At 42.0% G+C, this 20,335-nt stretch overlaps 1 protein-coding gene across 1 annotated transcript in view; it reads right to left on the minus strand.

Annotated features, from left to right (window-relative positions):
- Positions 1 to 20,335, minus strand: part of ANTXRL (ANTXR like) — a 339,738-nt gene that overhangs the window by 38,178 nt on the left and 281,225 nt on the right. The window contains exons 12-14 of the mRNA XM_078642693.1: positions 17,316 to 17,394; positions 2,420 to 2,515; positions 1,464 to 1,502 (exon numbers count right to left, since the gene is read on the minus strand). Of these exons, the coding sequence (XP_078498819.1) occupies positions 1,464 to 1,502; positions 2,420 to 2,515; positions 17,316 to 17,394 (214 nt within the window). The remainder of the gene's footprint in view (positions 1 to 1,463; positions 1,503 to 2,419; positions 2,516 to 17,315; positions 17,395 to 20,335) is intronic.

Here is a 20,335-nt window from a genome sequence, read left to right on the forward strand (position 1 = left end):
GCATATTCCCACAATAAACCCTACAGCTTCTCGCTGTGCTCATTCAGTTCCCTCCATTCCTTCCCCTGCTTGGGGGAGGAGAGGGGGGGTCCCAAAGTCCTGTCCTTTCTACTGTCCTCCTTTCATGGAAGATTATTTTTACTTTCGTTTGAGTATCAGTGGTCTGCCAAAATCATCCAAAGGTCATCACCTTCAGCTATCTCTTCATCTCATTCAAACTTGTATCTCTTACTCTTGCATCCAGTGTGTATTTCTGCAAGACCACTTTGTTTCTTGCCGAACCCGCCAAAGGCAGAGATCTTCTACCTAAATCAAGTGCTGCCAAATTCACTTCTCACTCTCCTATTTCTCTCTATTCATCCCGCATGCCCTCAGATTCTCTTCAGAAGTCAATATTAAATGTATGTCTATGTTATGTTATGTTATGTTATGAGCATTTATAAAGCGCATGGCTGCCCCAGCAATGGTGCGTCCCAGTGCTAAGCCAGAGTAGAGGCGGACAGAGAGGTAGTAGGCTAGAGATTGGAAAAGAGCCATGTCTTGACAGTTTCCTGAAAGCCCAGTGGTCTTGCATGGCTATGATGACGTAACTTTCAGCTCAGCCTTTTACTATCCAGTGAAGAGCCAAACAACCCATTCCCACTTTACCTTCTTTTAAACCAAACCCGTATCAATTGCCTAATGCCCAGGAAACTGGACTACGGTGACAGCCCCTTTTGTTGATTTCCTCCAAACCCCTCAATGCCTTACAGTCCATCAACAAGTTCACCAACTTTGCCAAGCACATCCTATTCAACCTCACCTACTACATAGCCACATCTTAGCAGCACCAGCCCAGTTAGATCCCTTCTTACCACCAATTCTTCTAAAAGTCTCTTGAACTAACCTACAAGATTGCAATTGACCCCTAAAATCCCTGCCCCTTTGCCCCCTCAAAAACAATTTGCCCTGATAATCATCTCATACACCCCAGGGTGCCATTTCCTCCTTCATCTGTCTACAATTCTTCCCTATTTCACTTTTCTGGAATCAATCCAATTTACATGTATGCCACTTCTGACTCTTTTACCTACCTGCCATATATACATCCATCAGTAATCTGCCATTTATCCCTGCTTTACTCATGTGCTCTCCATACCACCTGCCATCCAACCCTCTCTCATCTGTCTGACATGCACATCTTCTCTGCCCTTCAGTTGCCCCTTCAAATGTGTATGTGTTTGACATTAATCTTGAAATAACCATCCCTCCTTCATCCATCAGCCATCTGTAGCCCCCAATTCAAACCACTCTTCTGCTGTATCACTGATAAGATGCAGGTGAAACTAGCCACCGATTGAGGTTCACTTTTTACAGCACAAGGTGGCAAGATTGAAAGATCTCTCCTACTACTTCTAGAATGCCTTCGATATGTTTTACTTACATTCTTTTCAAGAATAGGAAAGAATAAAGCAACTACTTACTGGCTCTGGAGGAGGAGGTGGTGGAGGTTCCTTGATGACCTGAAAAGTGAAGGACAACAATTAACCAATAAATACCTTTATGATGCATAATGGGAAAGGTTAAACCCTTGTAGCTTTCCTCCAATTGGTATCACATTGTAAGTGAAAGGCAGTTTCCATTTCTTCCTCTGATTAAAATGCCCTATAGATACTGATGACAATTGGCAATCTGGAGACTGGATGCTAACCAGCAGCATCAGCAGTAAAACTGGATTAAATATAAGATATAATTCAGCCCTCTCTTTTAGAGCCGGCTGATATGTCTTTTAAATGGAAAGGTGGCAAAGGCCTGCTTTCAAAAGTAATAAATGATCACATTGTATTAGATTTTATAGATAAATATATGTTAACTTCATACATCAGGAACAAGTTCACAGCTTAATTATTTAATACTGTAATTACCGGTGAAAATAAAGAAGAACAGGGTAATTTGAGAAATTGGAGGTTATTCTGCCATTCTTAGACAAAAGCAGATCAAATTAGGATAACAATATGGGCAGCGCTGAGATGTGCACATGCTTCATGGCAGTGTCCTTAGACCGACTGAGAAAGTGCAAGTTGAGGAAGGTGCAAATAACCCGTAGCACAATTTTGATTTCAATCAATAGATCACAGTTAATATAAATGTTTCCCTGTTTTCAACTTCCCCACAGTTGTTGTTGTGGCCGACTAAATATCTGAGACTGACATTAAATGATTATATCGGCATACAATCTGTTTGCTAAGTTTCTTCCAAAGGTAAGTGGTATTCTGAGGTTCGAGGTACATGCTTCAATTGAAGAGGCTCCCATTTTCATATTCATTAATTGAAATTCAATTCAAGCTCACGCAGAGCACCAACTGCACTGGTCTTAGGTGAACCACTGATTATGGGGTCATTACTTTTAAGAGCAATAAAAAATGAGGACAGAACTCACCACAGTGCAACAGAGTGGCCAGAACCACCAGAGGAGTGCCAAGGCCAGCAGGAGAAAAAGAATGAGGAGCACAATGAACAGGATAATCCCAGTGTTCTGTCAGAGAAAGAAAAATACAGAATAGTTATTTACAGTGCATTAGAACCTAGCAATTTTCCAAGCATTTTAACCTGCTGCGGAGGGCTAGACCGGCTGTTAAAGACCGTCTACTTGAGTTGCTGGCCCAAGCTACAGGCGAGAATCTAAAATGAGGGAAAGGCATTTAAAGACTCGTAAAACCAGAGACAGAGGAGACATATGGCTAATAGAACATTCCACCTACCTGAGGTGGAATGTTCTGAGCTAAACAAGAAGTAACAGAAAGACAAACATTGTAACGTTGCTGCAGAAGGTCTACGAAGAAATTAACTCTTTTGTCTACATTGGACCTCTACACATTCCACTCTTCTAAAAACAAATACCAAATAGTTTTCAGTAGACTGGCATCATGAATGTACACTATAATGCAAGATGCTGATAACAGAGACCAAGCCAGCAAGCTCAGACAAACAAATACTGTGTTAAAGCTAGAAGTAAATGAACTTCATTATCAAAAATGAAAAATATAGTGTTGTGTATGTCTTAGAACTCAGCATGATTTATTTGAAAACAACATTTCTATAAAAGCCCTTTAAAAAGGCATGTTCTACTGAAAAAGTCAGTCTTTGAAGAGTCCTCGTCTGAGACATATTCTTATCAGACAGGCCCTAACAATGTGATGGGTTGTGCTCAAAAGGAAAATAACAAGTCTGGGCATTCCCGCTGGGCCCCATGCTTTATGGGAAATATTATGAAGCCTTAATCTTATGCCATGTCCTGAAAGAAAGGTTGATTTCTTCAGCCTCACTATTTAAATGCATGCCTTTCAGGAGGAACTGATTTCTTTAGGTCCCAGTCTATTACTCTCTCTTCTACAGAGACCGTGCATGGAATTGTCTTTTTCTAAATATTTCCCCTTTGACAAGTGCCCCACAGGAACAGTCCATATATACTGCATCCTAAGCAGATGCTTGGTCTGCCAAGCATTAAGATTCCATTTGTATGGTTACCAAACTGATGCTACTTTGCAGGAATAATTTTCAGTTATGGGTGAGGTGTACCAAGGATTAGGTCAGGAAGCAGTTACTCTGCAAATCCTTGGTAAGGGCTGTGAATACTTGAATGGCAGACCTCCATCCCTGCATGTGCAGTTAATCATAGCAGCCCTGTTACTAAAAGGGACAGCGGCTACAATCTGAAAAACAAAAGAGGCTTGATGCAAAGGGACATCGGGGGAACCATGCAGTAGTTGCATGCACAATGTGTCTCCTCCTCGCAGTGCTCACAGCTGTCCTTCACATGTTGAAAGATGTCCCCCCTTCCATTTTATGAATGAATACTTCCCCATTTCAGGAGTTGGTATTTCAACAATTGTTTACAATTGCAGAAACACTGGTAAATCAATGACGCATTCTGTTCTTAGAGATTCAGAATGGGCTGTGGGGGCAGCCGACCCAAGGGAGGTGTGCCTCCCGGGGAGTTTGCGACAATGGTGCAGCACGGGTCACATTTGGGCTTCTTTGGGCTAAAGATGGGCTAGGCTATGTTGGGCTTTATGCTCATTAAATATACAGCCATTATATATGACCAGTCACCATTTTAGTAGGTGATATGGTGACCGTCAGTGTCAGTTTGAAGCATGATGTTGTCTTCAGGGCAAAGCATGTGCCAGGGTGGACAATGACAGTGTGGACGCTTTGTCTCATTCACAGTGGGAGAGGTTCCATGAGCTGGCCACGGAGGCAGACAGGGACAGTACGCAGGTGCCTTTGAGCATGTGGAGCATAGGAGAGAGAGGATGCTTCAGTTGGAGGTATAATCATTGGCTGTATCTACTGGCCTAGAAGGAGTTTTGAGTGTGGGGGCAAGGTGGAGGCTGGGGAAGTAGAGTAGGGAGGAAGAAGTAGAAAGTACATCCTGACACGGATTGGTAAAGCATTGTCGAGGGTTACAATAACAGAAAAGCTGGCCGGAATTGCCTTCATGGGCAAGCTTTTATGGGGCTACACGCTTCGGCCAGGGAGCTAGGATAGAGCATGTTAGAGGGATGGGCAAGGGAAAGGAATCATCGGACTCAGCTGAGGAGACCTTTATCAAGGCAGATGCTAGGCAGAAGGATGGCGGTGCTGCCAGAGATATGTAAGAAAAACTGGGAGTGGGTTCTTTTTTCAAATCTTATGTCATGGATGTTTTTCAGGGCCTTTAGGGTTTCAGAATTACTGTTTAGGAAAGGGGTCCCATGGTTGGAAAGGTTAGACGTTGGAGTTTAGAAAGGTGAGACTGAATTGTGCATTCGGCAATCCAAGACAGAGCAGAGGGCACTGGGCAAGAGAGTGCAGATTCAATTTGACCAGATAATGATGTGTGTCTGACGCAGAAGTGAGCGAAGTGGTAGGCTGTTAGGGGACGATCAAGTGGGAAGGTTTTCCATCACAAGAACAGGGCTCGAGTGACTGCTCATCAGCTGCTTTGGGTAATGCAAAATGCATTGGAGTGCATTGGTGAACCCCCGGGGGATTTTGGAACTCATTCTTTTAGAATTGGTGTGGCCACAGTGGCAGCTCAGAGGTGCTGGGGCTAGGGCAGGGATAGGATTATTAGGTTGGGGCGTTAGTCGTCAGAGTGCTTCTGGCGATATGTGTGCATGGAAATAGGTGGGGCTTATGAACAGCGACAATTTGGTTCTTTGCAGGTGTGGTAGCTGGGCCACAAGCAATTGAATTGTTGAGATCGATTGTAGGACATTCATTTTTTAAGTGGGTAGAAAGGCACACACTACAGAAGGGACAAGGCGGTAACCTCGGGCTGGAAAAGCTGCTTTTTTGCAGTGAATTGGCATGGAAAAGGTGGTATGAGATGACGAGATATGTAAGAAAAACTGGGAGTGGGTTCTTTTTTCGTATCTTATGTCATGGATGTATTTCAGGGCCTTTAGGGTTTTCAGAATAACTGTTTAGGAAAGGGGTCCCGTGGTTTGAATGGGTAGACGTGGGAGATGAGAAAGGTGAGGCTGAATTGTGCATTCAGCAATCTAAGACAGAGCAGAGGGCACTGGGCAAGAGAGGGCAGATTCAAGTTTTATCAGATGTGTGTCTGGTGCAGTAGTAAGTGAAGTGATAGGCGGTTAGTGGACCATCAAGTGGGGAGGTTTTCCATCACAAGAATAGGGCTTGAGTGACTGCTCTTCAGCTGCTTTGGGTAATGCAAAATGCATTAGAGTGCATTGGTGAACCCCCGGGCGATTTTGCAACTCATTCTTTTAGGATTGGTGCGGCCACAGTGGCAGCTCAGAGGTGCTGGGGCTGGGATAGGATTATGAAGTTGGGGCGTTAGTCGTCAGAGTGCTTCTGGAGATATGTGTGCAAGGAAGTAGTGGGGCTTATGAACAGCGAAAATGTGGTTCTTTGCAGGTGTGGTGGCTGGGCCACAAGCAATTGAATCGTTGAGATCAATTGTAGGACATCCGTTTATTAAGTGGGTAGGAGGGCACAAACTACAGAAGGGACAAGGCGGTAACCTCGGGCTGGAAAGGCAGCTTTTTGCAGTGAATTGGCATGGGAAAGGTGGTATGAGATGACAAGAACTTTTACAATGCTTGAATAAGCTACTGAGGAGGCACAGAAGTCCTGATATTATTGTACTGCACCTAGGTGAAAACGATTTAGTGGTTTGTAAAGGTCTTGTACCGCTAAAAAAAATGAAGAGGGAAATGCTAGAGATTAGGAGGCAGTGGTCAAGGACATTTGTCATCTGGACATAATTCATTCCACAGCAATACTGGAGTGGGGTGGCCAAGCCAGCCACCATTGATAAGGCCAGATGAAAGATCAATAGGTATATGAGGGTGTTTGTAGGAAGGAAAGGTTACGACGAGTAGAACATCCAGAGCTGAGGTTCTATGCACCAGAGTTATTCAGAGGGGATGGGATACATTTGTTAAAGTACGGGACAGAGCTGTATTTGATGCAGATAAAGGAGGCAATTCATAGGATTTTGAAGAAGAGCAGTGGGGGAGGAAGCTCCTAGGAGGATTTCAGTAAAGAGGGGGTTAAGCTTTTTCTGAGTGGCGGTGGGCAGTTTCAGTTCGCATAGTTATACATTAAGATGATAGTCCTGAACATAGAGGTAGCAGAACATTGGGGGGGGGTGGAGGTTGATGATAAAGTTAAACCTGGAGGAAGCAAAGGAAATGTTGAGAGTTAGGATACTTGGGGCCAGATGTAGGAAAATCGTATTTACCTATTCATAAATACCGAATTTTACCGATTCGGTATTTATGAATCGGTAAATATGAAGGAGGGAGATTTAGGAAGATTCGGTAATTGAATTACCGAATCTGTAAAAATCGGTATTTACCGAATCGGTAAATACCGATTCGGTATTGCCCATTGATTCCTATGGGCCTTGAAGCCGGTAAATACCGATTTCAGCAAGGGTGCAGGGGGTGTCACTTTGACACCCTCCAGCACCCCAAATACAGGCATGTGTGCCATGTGGCACACAGACATGCCCTAAGGGCATGTCTGTCTGTCACATGGCATAGGTGTGCATGCACACATGTGCACGCACACCTGGATTCGGTATTTTACCAACCAATTGGATTGGGTGGTAAAATACTGAATCTGTAAGGCCTTTGGGACTCAGAAGAGTCCCACCTACATCAGGAAGTTACCGAATCGGTAAAAATACCGATTCGGTATTTTACCGATTCGGTAAAATTACCGATTCGGTAATTTTACTGAATCGGTAAAATAGGGCCCCTACATCACAAATACCCATTTACCGGTCGGTAACGGCCGAAATCGGCCGTTACCGGTCGGTAAATGGCCACCTACATCGGGCCCTTAGTGTCCATACCTTGTTAGATAATGTACTGCAAAGTTGTATTATGCCTAACCATATTGGATAAAGAGGTTGTTGGGGGTGTACATGTATCACTGCTGCTGCAATGTCTGGGATGTGACCACTGTTTATGGGGCGGGGGGGGGGGGGAGTTACAAGGGAGATTTTTGAAATTATCCGTAATAAGATGATAGATCTGTGTCATGTCTGTGGAAAATGCACCAATGATTATGTGAAAGACATGCTATCCACTTTATATGATTATTATGCATGACTGTATACGGTACTTAAAAATCAATAAAATATGTTAAAAAAAAAAAGAGTTAGGATACTTAGATGGCTTGATGTAAAGATTGAAAGTTCAATGCCAGGGTAGGAGTTACAGTTGCAAGATAAGGATGTTAAGGGGTCAGGAAAACTAAGGACTGGGGACGAAGGTAATTAGATGAAGTACTGTATAGTGAGGTCTAGTTTCGTGAGGCTACGGCCTAGGGTTATTAGATGTGATGTGCACCTGTTTCAAATAAGGTGTTATTATGAATTGGATACAGAATAAAAAGAACTTTATATAAAAAAGACACCAAAGTTTGGGAATTAATTGAAGATGTGATATGGAAATTAATTGAAAAAAGGAGAGTGATTACGGATGCAATTGATTTGAATTGTAAAGTTCAATGTGAATGAGGAAATTGGGTTGCCCTCCTATCAATGAGACAATATTTCACTAAGGATTGAGTTTAGTGGGCAGTCAAAACTTCAGGAGTTGGCATACATTAAAAGATTGGGATACCTGACCTGTGCCATCCACAAAACAGTACTGCTGTTGCTTTTTGGAAACTGTTTTCAATAAAGCTGCTTTTTTCACACAAGAAGCGAGTATGTGGTCTGTGCTGCCCCTTTTGGCCCATACACTCATATGTTGCAAAGCTATTTGTGACTCAAAATGTTTCTGGAGTCCACTCAAAACCTGCCAATTTGCATTACGCAGACTTTGTGAACACAAAAGCATATGATACCTTCTGAGCCTGATGTCTCAAGAGGGTGGTGACAGCGCAATGCACTGCATTTTGCTAATATCGCCTTCCTACCTCCTCGGTGTACAAGGGATTCTACAGTTGCTTGAAGCTTAATGCGACTGTTTACAAAAATATGCAAAATACCTGGTTCATTAATAATAATGGGTTGGAAATCGGCATGTACCTCACTGCAAATATGTGATATGATGGAGTCTACAGGTTATAGCAGTCTTTCGCACACCATTTGTTTTTGTCTGTACTTCACATCCTGACCCTTAGTCCTAATGCCACACTGAATTTATCAATGGGGAGAGCATGCAGTGGTCCCCAGGGCCACTGTCCTCTTGTTCTGATGTCTCAATTCTGCACTGGAACAGTGTAAACTGTAAAATACTGACAGCCTACTGTTTTTCAGTGGTTAGTACATCTGCAGTCTCTAAACATTCCTTGCATTGTTATGACATAACATTGTAAGTTGCAATGGAGAAAGAATGCCACTTTACCACCCCATCACCCTGACACTAGTAGCTGTTTGCAAAGAAGGCCAAGTCTTTTGTACATCAGCGCTGTGGCACACTATATCGTCCTAATGATAGCCAAATTCAAAGACTGTCCATTTGAAGGGCCAGGGGCAGTCTATATCTATGACACTGCAATCCATTGCAATGATATGCATTAAGAATATTATTGTATAAAATCTCTTTCTAATGTCATGTTTTTCATAAAGAGTACGTTTCTAAGGAGGCCCATTTTAAGCCTTGCTGTAAAAAAGTACATTTTCTCCTATCCCTTTCTCTTTCTGGTACAATGCACTTCAAGGGTCGCTTTCTTGATGAACCAGTTTGATGTGATGCCATATAGGGTGAGCTTATGTTGATGATGCCCGTCTCTGAATGGGACATTTCTCCAGACAGCAAATCCAATAGCATTTAACATACCTTCCCGGAACTGACAATTTCTCAATATCCTCGAATTTGAGAATGTACAAGACTTATGAAACATTAAGACATCAAAACAAAATAGGTTCTATAGAAGGATAGGAATAACATAACAAAACATAAAGAGGTGGTTCACAGATATGAAATGAAATGAAATGTATATTTATAATGTGCACTAATACCCAGAGGTATCTAGATGCCGCGGCTCAGAACTAAAGAGTGAGCCTGCATGGGTAGAGAAAGACGAGAGAGCCACTATAGGATGAACAACAAGGTTTTTAAAGATTTTCTAAATGTCATAAGATTCTTTTCAGTCTTCAGTCGTATTGGGAGTGAATTCCACAGCTTCACTGTCCCTATCACTACGCTTCTTCCCCCCTCCCCCCCGCCTCTTTGATTTTGGAAGTTGGCACATTGGCAGAGCTTGCAGATCGAAACTCCCTTCCAGGGAGATCCCACTGCAATTAGTTTGTCAGAAAGACTGGTCCAAGTCCATGGAGGGCCTTGAAGGCGGTGCAGAAAGCCTTGAATTCTATCCTTCTTTGCACCGGCAACCAGTGCAAGGAAGGAAAAGTATGTGCTAGCGATTGCTACTTAGGGATATTGAGGAGCAGCCGAGCTGCTGAATTTTGTAGGACTTGCATTTTATTTAGTAGATGGGTATGTATGTTCAGAAACAGTCCATTACAATAATCCAGTCTGGGCAGTATAAATGCTGTCACTACAGCCTTCTGGAGTGCAAGTGGAATGAAGGAAAGGATCTTCCTGATGATTGTCATTAAGAAGAAGCAAGAAGACATAATGGCGTTAATTTGCCCTTCAAAGGATAGTCTGGAATCAAAAATGACTCCAAGGTTTTTCACTTTGTTGTTTGGGGTAGGAATTTCACCCTTTTTCTGTGGCCACCAATTGGGAACCCAGAAAGAGATGTCACTTCTGAAGAGGAGTACCTCAGTTTTTCCTGCGTTCAGTTTGAGGTGGTTTTGGGTCATCCACTGCTCAACCTTGCGCATACATTCTTGAAATCTTAGCGCGGTGTACATGTGGTCTCCAACAAAGGAAGCCACAAATTGTGTGTCATCGGCATAAGACACTGTTTTAAAACCAAAGGAGTTTATGAGCAGGCAGAGGGGGGTAAAATATAGACTAAAATGTGTATGACTCAGTGAGGAGCCCTGTGGTACTTCACAGGGCAAGGTGAACCAAGACGAGCAGTATCCTTCGAGCTCCAACCTCCTTTCTCTGTTCGTAAGAAAGGATTTTAGAAGGGCCAGCGCCTTGCCTTTAACTCCCAAGGAGAAAAGGCGGCCCGTAAGCCGGCTGTGATCAACCATATCGAAGGCCGCCAAGATGTCCAAGAGGTCCATGAGGATCAGCTCTGCCTTCCCCCCTTTGTCCAGAACCTCTTGAACTTCCTCCGATACATTTATCAGAGCAAGCTCAGTCCCATGTTGGCTTCTAAAGCCATACTGGGCACAATCCAATAACTTGTTGTCCTCCAAGAACTTAGTAAGTTGAGTATTTATGGCTTTTTTGATGATCTTAGAGGGCAGGGGGAGCCGTGAAATAGGCCGGTAGCTGTTAATGTCTTGGCAATCAAATCTAGGTTTATTTAGTAGAGGGGGAATAGATGCCTTTTTCCAAGCGTTCGGTAAGTATCCCGCAGCGAACTTCGGCTCTAGAGCCAGAATTTTAGGGGGGCAAGGGTCCCAGGGTGACCCTGAGCGCATCTGGCTAAGCAATGCCATCACCTGTGTTACAGAGATGTTGCTAAAGTTGTAGAGGCAGGGCACCGTTTCTTCCAGGGAGGCTTTCTCATCAAATTTCTCCGTTCTGAGAGAAGGGGGCCCGTCAGACAGACTACCTCCTGCTCCCTGAGCCGAGGACACAGAGTCTGCAACTGCCTTTACTTTAGCTTGAAAGAATGATGCTAGTTGGTTGCAGAAGCCTTGATTAACTCCGATGATTTTTTGGGTGGGAAGTTTGCTTAGTTTTTGTACAGTTTAAAAAAGTTCTTTGGAGGAGTTGAGAGAGGCTGTTATCTTAGTGGGAAAATATTGTTTTTTTTCTAGTTAATATTTTTACTTTGTAGTTTGCCATGGCTTTTTTGTATTTGAGTCTGTCATCTGCTTTATAATGTGAGCGCAATTTCCTTTCCAACCTTCCACAGACCTGTTTCAGTTGTCTCAGGCTTTCATCGAACCATGGTTCGGAGGGCGATGTCCTTTTAATATTAGTACACTTAGGGGGCGCTAGAGAATCAACATTTCTGGTAATCCATTCATGGTGTGTCATTGTGGTCTCATCCAGGTCGACAGGCAGACCTGGTATGGTAAGGTCCAAACTTCACCAGAGGCTTTACGGGGTAATTTTGTGCCATAGGCGTTTAACATTTATAACTGGAGAGGGAAGATCCATCTCTGTTCTTACCTCAGGACAGATACTAAACAGCACCGCTTGAATGGTCAGGCCAGGTAAGAGGGACAGTTGATGAGAACGTGAGAAAGGGATTGTCAGAAAAGATCCGATCTAATGTGTGACCTGCTTGATGGGTCGGGCCGTCTACTAGCTCGACCACCAGGCCCACGCTGCTCATAAGGTCAGTGAGGGCTACTGCCCTTTTATCTGAGTTGTTTTCAAGATGAAGATTAAAATCCCCTAAAATCGTGAAGTCTGAGAATAAGACCTTGATGTCCAGAAGGTGGCTACTATTGCTAAGAAAGGTGGCGCTAGGACCAGAGGGTCTGTAAAGTAGTACTCCATTATATGAGTACTGGGTGGTCAAAGTAATTTTAAAAACCAGTGCGTCACAATTGGGGAAGGTTTGAAGGGGTTCCACAGAGATTTTTAGGTATCTCTGTAAGATGATAGCTAGGCCACCACCTTTTTGGGTGGGCAGTCTAGTCTAGAGATGGTAAAATCAGGGGAGGGAAGCCATAATAAAATCTGGGTCCGAACCAGCATTTGCCCATGTTTCGGTGACAAATACTAGGTCCAATTTCTGGGCATCTATAAAATCAGCAAATGCCATTGCATTGTTAATAAGTGACCTATCATTTATAAGTGCTGCTGTCAGGCAGCTGGCTCTGTAGTTGTGTTAAGTCCGAGTTTACAGAGGATATCTCGGGCCGGGTATTCGAAGATGCATGGGATGAAATGGCCTTAATTATTAAGTCATTTAGCGTAAGACGACAGAGGGTGCAGGACCCCAGATATGGCCCTGGAAGGCCACACTGCAAAGTAGAAAAGGGAAAAGTAAACTTACTGAGAGCGAAAGCCAAGTAGAAGGCAGATTCTCAGAAAGAAAAGGAAGTGTAGAGAAAGGAGACAGAGGAAGTCTGTAAAATGATAAAGAAACAGTTTAATGCAGGAAATGCCTTCGCACAGCAGCCAATCAATCTTTTCCACTTTTACAATCTCCAAATCGTAGATTTCTTCAATGGCAGTTGACAGTTTCCATTAACAGCACTTTAAATTCAAGAAAAATAGTTTGTAACTTACACCTCTTTGAATAACTTACAGTTCAATCAACGTCCAGGGAATAGATTTATTTTTCTTTCTTTAAAAATAACAATATTGTACACCTCGAGGCCGACCTCTGAAAACCAGAAACTGTCAAAGCACAGCTAGTGATAGTTTTATTTTAGTTACAACTATTTAAGTGTAAGTAAAAAACGCATTCATGACGTCGATGAGAATCAATGTCTGTATTTTTATAGAGGTGTTTTAAAGGATGTCTCCTGGTCGCAAGAAAATCACCACCCTGCAGATAAAAGAAACCGAGCTATGTTGGCAAGTTTTCCTAGCTTTGAAGTGAATCGAAGCAAAGCTAAGACACCCTTTCTGGGAAAGATGTGGAGCCAGATAAGAAACTAGACATTGCCACTTAATACGGAAAGGTGTACATGAAAGAAGAATGGTAACATTAGCATATGCATTTAAAAATGGGTGTGTGACCGGACTCAAACAACTCACATTGACTTTGTTCCACTACCTTACACGTCCTGTATCCTTCTATCCTCCTATGATTCTTGCTGGTTCTTTTGTATCCCTTTCTTTTGTCACTGTTTTCCTAATTGTGTTCCTTCTTTCCACTTTTTATGCCTCTCTTGCCTTGGGTCAAAGTCAGATTTTGAAAAATAAACCAAATTCCCCAAAAATAAGCGCCAGTGCCCACCACCGGCAACCGCTGGCAACAATTATGCACTACAGTAGGTGTGAGTACTCTTCTTAACCACATTAGTGCTAAGGCAATTCCTCCTCTGCGCTGCATGACTTATTTTCCCATTGTTCATGACGAGCTCAGCTCGTCATGAGCACAGGAGCAGTGCACTGCATGACGAGCTGAGCTCGTCATGAGCATGCAAGGGGTTAAGCAAGCACATTTGATGGGTTTGTGACCGAAGCCGCCCTGCACTTGTTGTGCATTCTTTCTAAGGCACTGCTAGAACTTACCATCTAAACTGACTAAAATCGGTCAACTTGGCAATTTTAACTATTCAATTCCTGGGGATAGCTTAAATAAAAGTGAGATATACATGTCAAGAATTGCATGTCATGATCCAGGCACACATACATCATGAAGAGCCACACATTCTAAAGCCCACGGGGCGCACAGATGGACACTGCTTATTTGACTGCGGGCAGACAACTCTCTCCAGCTAGCATGTGTTTAAACCATACTGAATTTGCTAGAGAGCTTTCTTGGAATTTGTTCTGTGCAAACAATTTCTATAATGTGATGAGAGCCATCCTTTAAACTATTCCTTTGCATTTGACTCCGAAGATGCAATCAATCCACATACATTCAAACCAAAGGCTTCGAGAAACGAAAACCACTGTTGTGCTGATTGTTCGTTGATGGACAACGTCTGTTTAAGCAACCACAGCTCCTCAGAGCCAATGTGAAAGGGGCAACTAGTCCTTAAACATTCACTTTTCTTTTTGCCAAGAACAGTGAACAAAGCTATCCTTCTGCTAATGGAAAGTTCAAACATGCTTAAGGCATGCAGATCTCAGTTAACAGATCATTTTTGATGATTACTGTAAGTTTATCCACATAGTCAATTTTATCATCTACAAACATGTGTAATCTGTAAGAAACCAGGCAAGCTACCCACTCTCTCCATCTCTCTACACTTTGTACATGAAACCTCTTATGAGAAAACAAACGAATCACTAAAACATTTTCCTGTTAGTGCATTGAATCTTGATATTAACATTACTACATGCACCAATAATGTTTTTACATTCACCTCTAACCTTGACAATGCATTTGCGAGCATTGAGACTGTCGCTTTGTAATGTGACATATAGGGAGGTGACAACATATACCCTGGAAAATCCAGGTATCGTTATCCGGACCTTATAATCTGACGAGGATGGGCTATTAACCTCTACCAAATACTTAGAGGAGTTTACACCTCTGCATATTTCTAACATATATTTCCCGTTAATTCCTGAACAGTACTTTCCTCCGTAGTGGACTTATGAAGAAGTGGCAGCATTTCACCCTATCACTGATAGGGAAGCGCAATGTTGTCAAAATGACTGAACTGAAAACATTCAGAACATTAATGCCTTGATTTCTTCCTTTATTTGGGCCCGTAGGAAACCTAGGATATCGAACTGTGTCTTGTAGTCCACCCTTCTTGCTGGTGGTAGACCATTCCCTGACTTCTATTCTTGGGTTGCCATGTAAAACCAACGTCGGATGCAAACCCCAGGACAAAACGTTTATCAACATCTTCTTTGAACATGTCTTGTTTGAATTCAGATTCATCTGAGGTACTTTAAACAAGATGAATAACATTTTTTAGCAGGGTATGCACAGGCATCCTGTGATTCTTGGATTGCTAGATTGCGGAAATTCTGGGCGTAATGTCTTGGGCTATTGTAAGGGTAGTACTTGCTATAAATTACCCAGCTACAGCAACTATTTCAAGACAACCTTGGTGCAATTACAAACACATTAAGGAACTATAATTCAGACTTTTTTAAATCATTTATTAACTCCGACAAGATTCCCTTTCGGAGACCCTTTTCATGCTCACCTTTTATGTTTCCTTATTAATAGGAGACAAAATACTACACATTTCTTAAATGTATCACAGAATTTGGCAGTCCAAATCAATTACCTCCAGGCACTGGTCTCTCTTTTGCTGAGCAACAATATCATATTCAATGGTGTAACTCAACATCAACATCTAAGTTTACTTCATATGGTCCCTTCCCAAGTCAAATATCAACTTCTACATTATAAAGCTCTTTTTGAATACATATACTTCCACTTCATGGACTGCTCCTTGTTCTACCAGAGAGGGGAAATGTTCAAGGTTCAGACATTTCAAAGCAATGTGACTACATATGAACATTCCCACCCTGGGGATGAGGTCTACTGGGGACATTCTCAATTTAAACTGGTCTCACTTATTGGTGGGTAAGTGAATCTGACCGTACAAACTACAAGACACCAGAGAGTCTTTTTATTCTCAAAGATCTAATTTTTACCAAAATGATCAGCGTACAACACTGCGTCAGTGGCCACTCACCGTCACTCTAGCAGTAGTAGACCGAGCTGTATGAATGGAATGTTCCATTAGTAAACTGCTGATGCACAAGGGGAAACTAACAGCAATACATAGATTTGGAATACTTTCGCATTCAGTTGTGATGGTATAGGTAAGCAACTATTTAGAGGACATTTTGTGTAGACTTGTCAATTCAGATTTCTTTCTGTGTCTATAAATGAAACTGGTTATTGATTGAACAAATTTCCATCTAGTTTATTTAAAACCGACTTTTATTACCAGGCTTAAATTTTAAAATACATGTTGGTCCACATTTAAACTTCTAGGCACTATTCATCAGTCTCAATGAACTAGCCAGATATGTATCGTCCATTCTCACCCTTTTTAGGAATTCTAAAAACCCGTCATACAGCTTATAAGATCTTCCTTCCAGTTCCTAAAAAGCACTATTTAATATTCATTAGTGAGCAAATCATCTGAAAAAGATGGATAGTGCAGGTTGTGCAAGCCACAAACTGTCAACCTTTCCTTCTTCACAAGATCTAGAAATGCATGCCTCTTGTTAGAACGTATTTGTGCAAGTGCACTTCTTGTCCAAGCCGGTGCATCCATCTGAGATATAGTGAGCTCAATTAGCTTCCTGTAGCACAAAATTGACTTTCAAGCTGCTCTGCTTCACCATAAAATCCCACACTATGGTGACCTGATACGCCTAGCTAAAAGGGGGTTGTGTGTCACAATCCTGACTACAGAATTATTGACCCACAAAAATATCTATTCCACAATATCGACTACCACTATATTATCAAAGTAAGTATATACTGAGAAGTAAACTAAGCTAACTTCACATCTACTTACCTTGACAGTATAGTAAAAGTTAATGGAGCTGATACTGTTACCAGTTGATATCAAGATATCAATATTTGGACTCCCCAACCTAGAAGAGTCTACAAAACGAATATACAGAACACACTGCTAAGAACTTATGAAACCAGTGATAATATACTCTGAAAAAGAAAGAAGAGTGTTGTGTATTAGTTCTTCATGTAATATGGCTGACAGTGGTCATTAGCCCTTCCTTTGTGTTCTTACCTCCTCAGCCTCTAAGAATACCTGTGAGTTTTCTAACTTGTACCGGAGTGTTCTACTCTTGTCAGTTGATGGTCAGGTCAGCTGGCGAGGTGTGCGCTCAGCTGTGTCTTAAATAAAACTACATTTAACTTAACTAGAAGTGTCCTGAATCTACTCACAACAAAGAGAAAACCTGAGTTTACTCTAACACAGGACAAAGAGTGAAGACTCACCATGCCTAATTTGCTGTGTAGTGTTAATGGCAATTCCCAGCATGTGTAGAGTTTTGAGGGGTAAAGGCCAAGCATGTCTCTATGACAAGAAGTGCCTGTAAAGACCAAACTGAACTGGCAATGCGTGTGTGATGTCAGCAATGAAATGAGAATCATTTAGTGAACATCATTCTCTGCAACATACTCACACAGTGCGTGCTTGTAATACTGACGGAGCTGGAGATGAAGGTGAGTCCTTGGTTCATGCTGACTTGTAAGAACACTACCCTAAAATACAAAGTAACAAGGGTTTAGTTTTGGACCCCGTAAAATAAGTTACTAGCATAGGGGTAAATATATGCAATAACGTGTATTCAGACACAGCCATATAGTTAGTGGGAGGATAATGGGTAAAAACATAAAATTTCAAGGAAAAAAAAAAAAAGAAGGGAAGAAAGACAGTGAAACAAGTGAGAGGTGTCTTGAGAAAGAAATGTGTATGTGTGAGGACGACCCTTAGGACCAGGTAGTTAGACGTGTGAGGGAGAATACTAAATCCAGTGAGGGAGAAATGTGTGTGAGGTACAGACTTTCATTCAGTGAGAAAGGCATGTTTGATGCATACCCTTTTGTAACTTCTGCCCAGAGAAGAAGATGTGCGTGGCACGGTCATATGTGTAGTGCGCAAATTTGTGCTAGGTGGGAGTTTGGTGCAGCTTTTTGTCCACAGAAGATAGATGAGGCTGAGATTTAGGCCCAGTGGGTTATTTATCTATATGCTACTATCCTGTGTCACATGTGGGAAAGGTGTCTGAGGTAATCTTATGTCCAGAGTGTAACACAGGAGGGAAAGCCTTAGGCCCACAGATGGAAAACTATAATGCAGAGCCTTTGGTAGAGAGAAAGTAACAGAGAGGGAACGAGAGGGAGAGAGAGAAAGAGAGAGAGAGATTTGAGGCAGAACTCTATGTTTAGTGAGTTACACATATGAAAGTGGAAACTTTATGTGCAGGGTAAGAGACCTGTGAGAGGTGTTTGCTTAGAGATATGGAAGTGAGTGTCGGAGCCTTTTGTGATGGATTTTGAGATATGTGTTAGGCACAGCCTTATACCCAGAGAGGGCGATTTGCCCAAAGCATATCTGTATGTCAAGCGAGTTAGTTAAAACCAATTGGAGACAATAAAACACCATAAAGTGAACCCTCTGGTAGAAAGGAGTAGATGTGAAGCCTCTACCTCTAAGCACTTATCTGTGGTGAATGCTCCCACCATGACACTCTTGGTCCATGGTAAGCCACTTAGTATGCCATTTTAACAATCTGTAAAGTCTCTAGGTACCAATTGTTGATTGCACAATTGCACAGCTGGCCTATGAGCAAGGTATCAATCAGTCCAGGACAAGAGGCACCATCATGAAGTCATCCTCTCCCAGTCCAAGGAGGAAAAAGCTTTGCTTTCTGAAAGTTCTGATACCAAGATTGTAACTAATTGTAACTAATCTGATATCAAGATTGGGGGAAAAAACATCACTGTCCATAGGGATAGCTCTATATCGAATGTCCTCACATAAAGTGCTGTATTTAACACTCTTATTCATAGATTTACATGGTGATGGTCTGAAAAACTTTCTAAAGATGCTGAATCCCCTCAAACAGAAGGGCAAGGACAATACCATGAACATCTTCAGCAACCAATACCAGGCCCAACGGAAGTCCATGTGGAGGTTTTGCTGAAACTGAGGTGGGTATAGTACATATGTATAGCGCATAAATTAGTAAATGTATGCATTTATGTATACACTGCAGACAGCACAGTTTAGAAACTATTAAGAGCCAGCAACTGCTCTGTGTTTCCAAGTATGTGCTGCACACAGTAAACTTTTAGCAGAAATGTGTCGATGGACCTGTTCTGAGCCTGCACAGTGCAGTAGAAAATGCTTATGATACAGCTACAGGATAACCAACTTCAATTTTCATTGCTATCACCACCATGTCATCATGAAGCTTGGAACCTATGATGCCAAAAAAAGACCTAACACTTGACGAAATCATAGCGAGCTGTGCTTGTTCTTTCTGCCCAAGATGGAATGTATGGCAGTGAATATTGCATAGAATGCTAAAATACATTTCTTTGAGCAACTCACACACATGCCTGCAAGGATGATCCTAGTCCAGAAATATTATCAAATAAACAAAGGCCCTCATGCATGGTAAAAATCTATTCTTATACTGGATTTCAAATAAACACAACAACCTACAGGAATGGCCAAACAATATAAAATAAACTATATTCATTGTGTGAACTGCAAATGCAAACCAACCAAGACATCCTGCAGATCTTGAAATGCCTTTACTACCTCATCAGCACAGCAACAGCGTTTGCTATCACCAAAGACTTGACCGCTAGCAGTCTGATTACTAATTCTTTAGCATCCCTGATGACAAACGTACAGCAGGAATATGCCCGGGACAGGAAGTACTACTATGTTTATCAACCCAGTACTTTCTTGGTATCTTGAAACAAATAACAGGGCTGTGTGATGATGATTAGCAATCACAGAGCACCGACCATCTTATAATATATATACCTCATGTCCCAAGCAGAAAATCTTCATTCAGTTGATATTTTTCATTTGTCTGAAGAATATGCAGCAGGAAGGTGTGCTAATCACTACCATTAACTATTTATCTACTGTAATAAAATCTTAATGAGGTGCAAACATATCCCCCTCCATGATGAGCATTCTGGACATTGGGTGGGACTGGGCTGTTCGAAATGAGGAGTTTGAGTGCATGGAAATGAGACAGACAGGGAGTTAAAGGAAATAATGAAAGGTTTCTTGGAAGAGCAACAAAAAGCACCATAAAAACGCAATCTCCTTAATTTATTACAGAGCATAAAAGAGTAAACAAAGAAATCACTGAACCCCATCAGAATTTACAATAAATACAAAATGAAAACAGCAAATCTTGTCCAGGCAATTAAATGTGTGGTTGAGGGAACCTTATGTGGTGTAGAGCTATATGTTTGAAGAGTGAGGCTGAGCATTAGGTCTTGAGATTGAGAGTTGTTTAAGACAAAACTGATGTCTGCACAGTAGAAAAGGAGTGCCACAACACTTTATTTCCTGAGAGTGAGATGTGTGTGAAACAAAACTGCATGTCTAGAGTATTGGCAGAGAGAGAAAGAGAGAGAGAGAGAGAGAGATGTGAACCATTCAGTAGCCCTG

This window comes from Lissotriton helveticus, chromosome 5_1 (assembly GCF_964261635.1).
Source record: "Lissotriton helveticus chromosome 5_1, aLisHel1.1, whole genome shotgun sequence".
Classification (NCBI taxonomy): domain Eukaryota; kingdom Metazoa; phylum Chordata; class Amphibia; order Caudata; family Salamandridae; genus Lissotriton; species Lissotriton helveticus.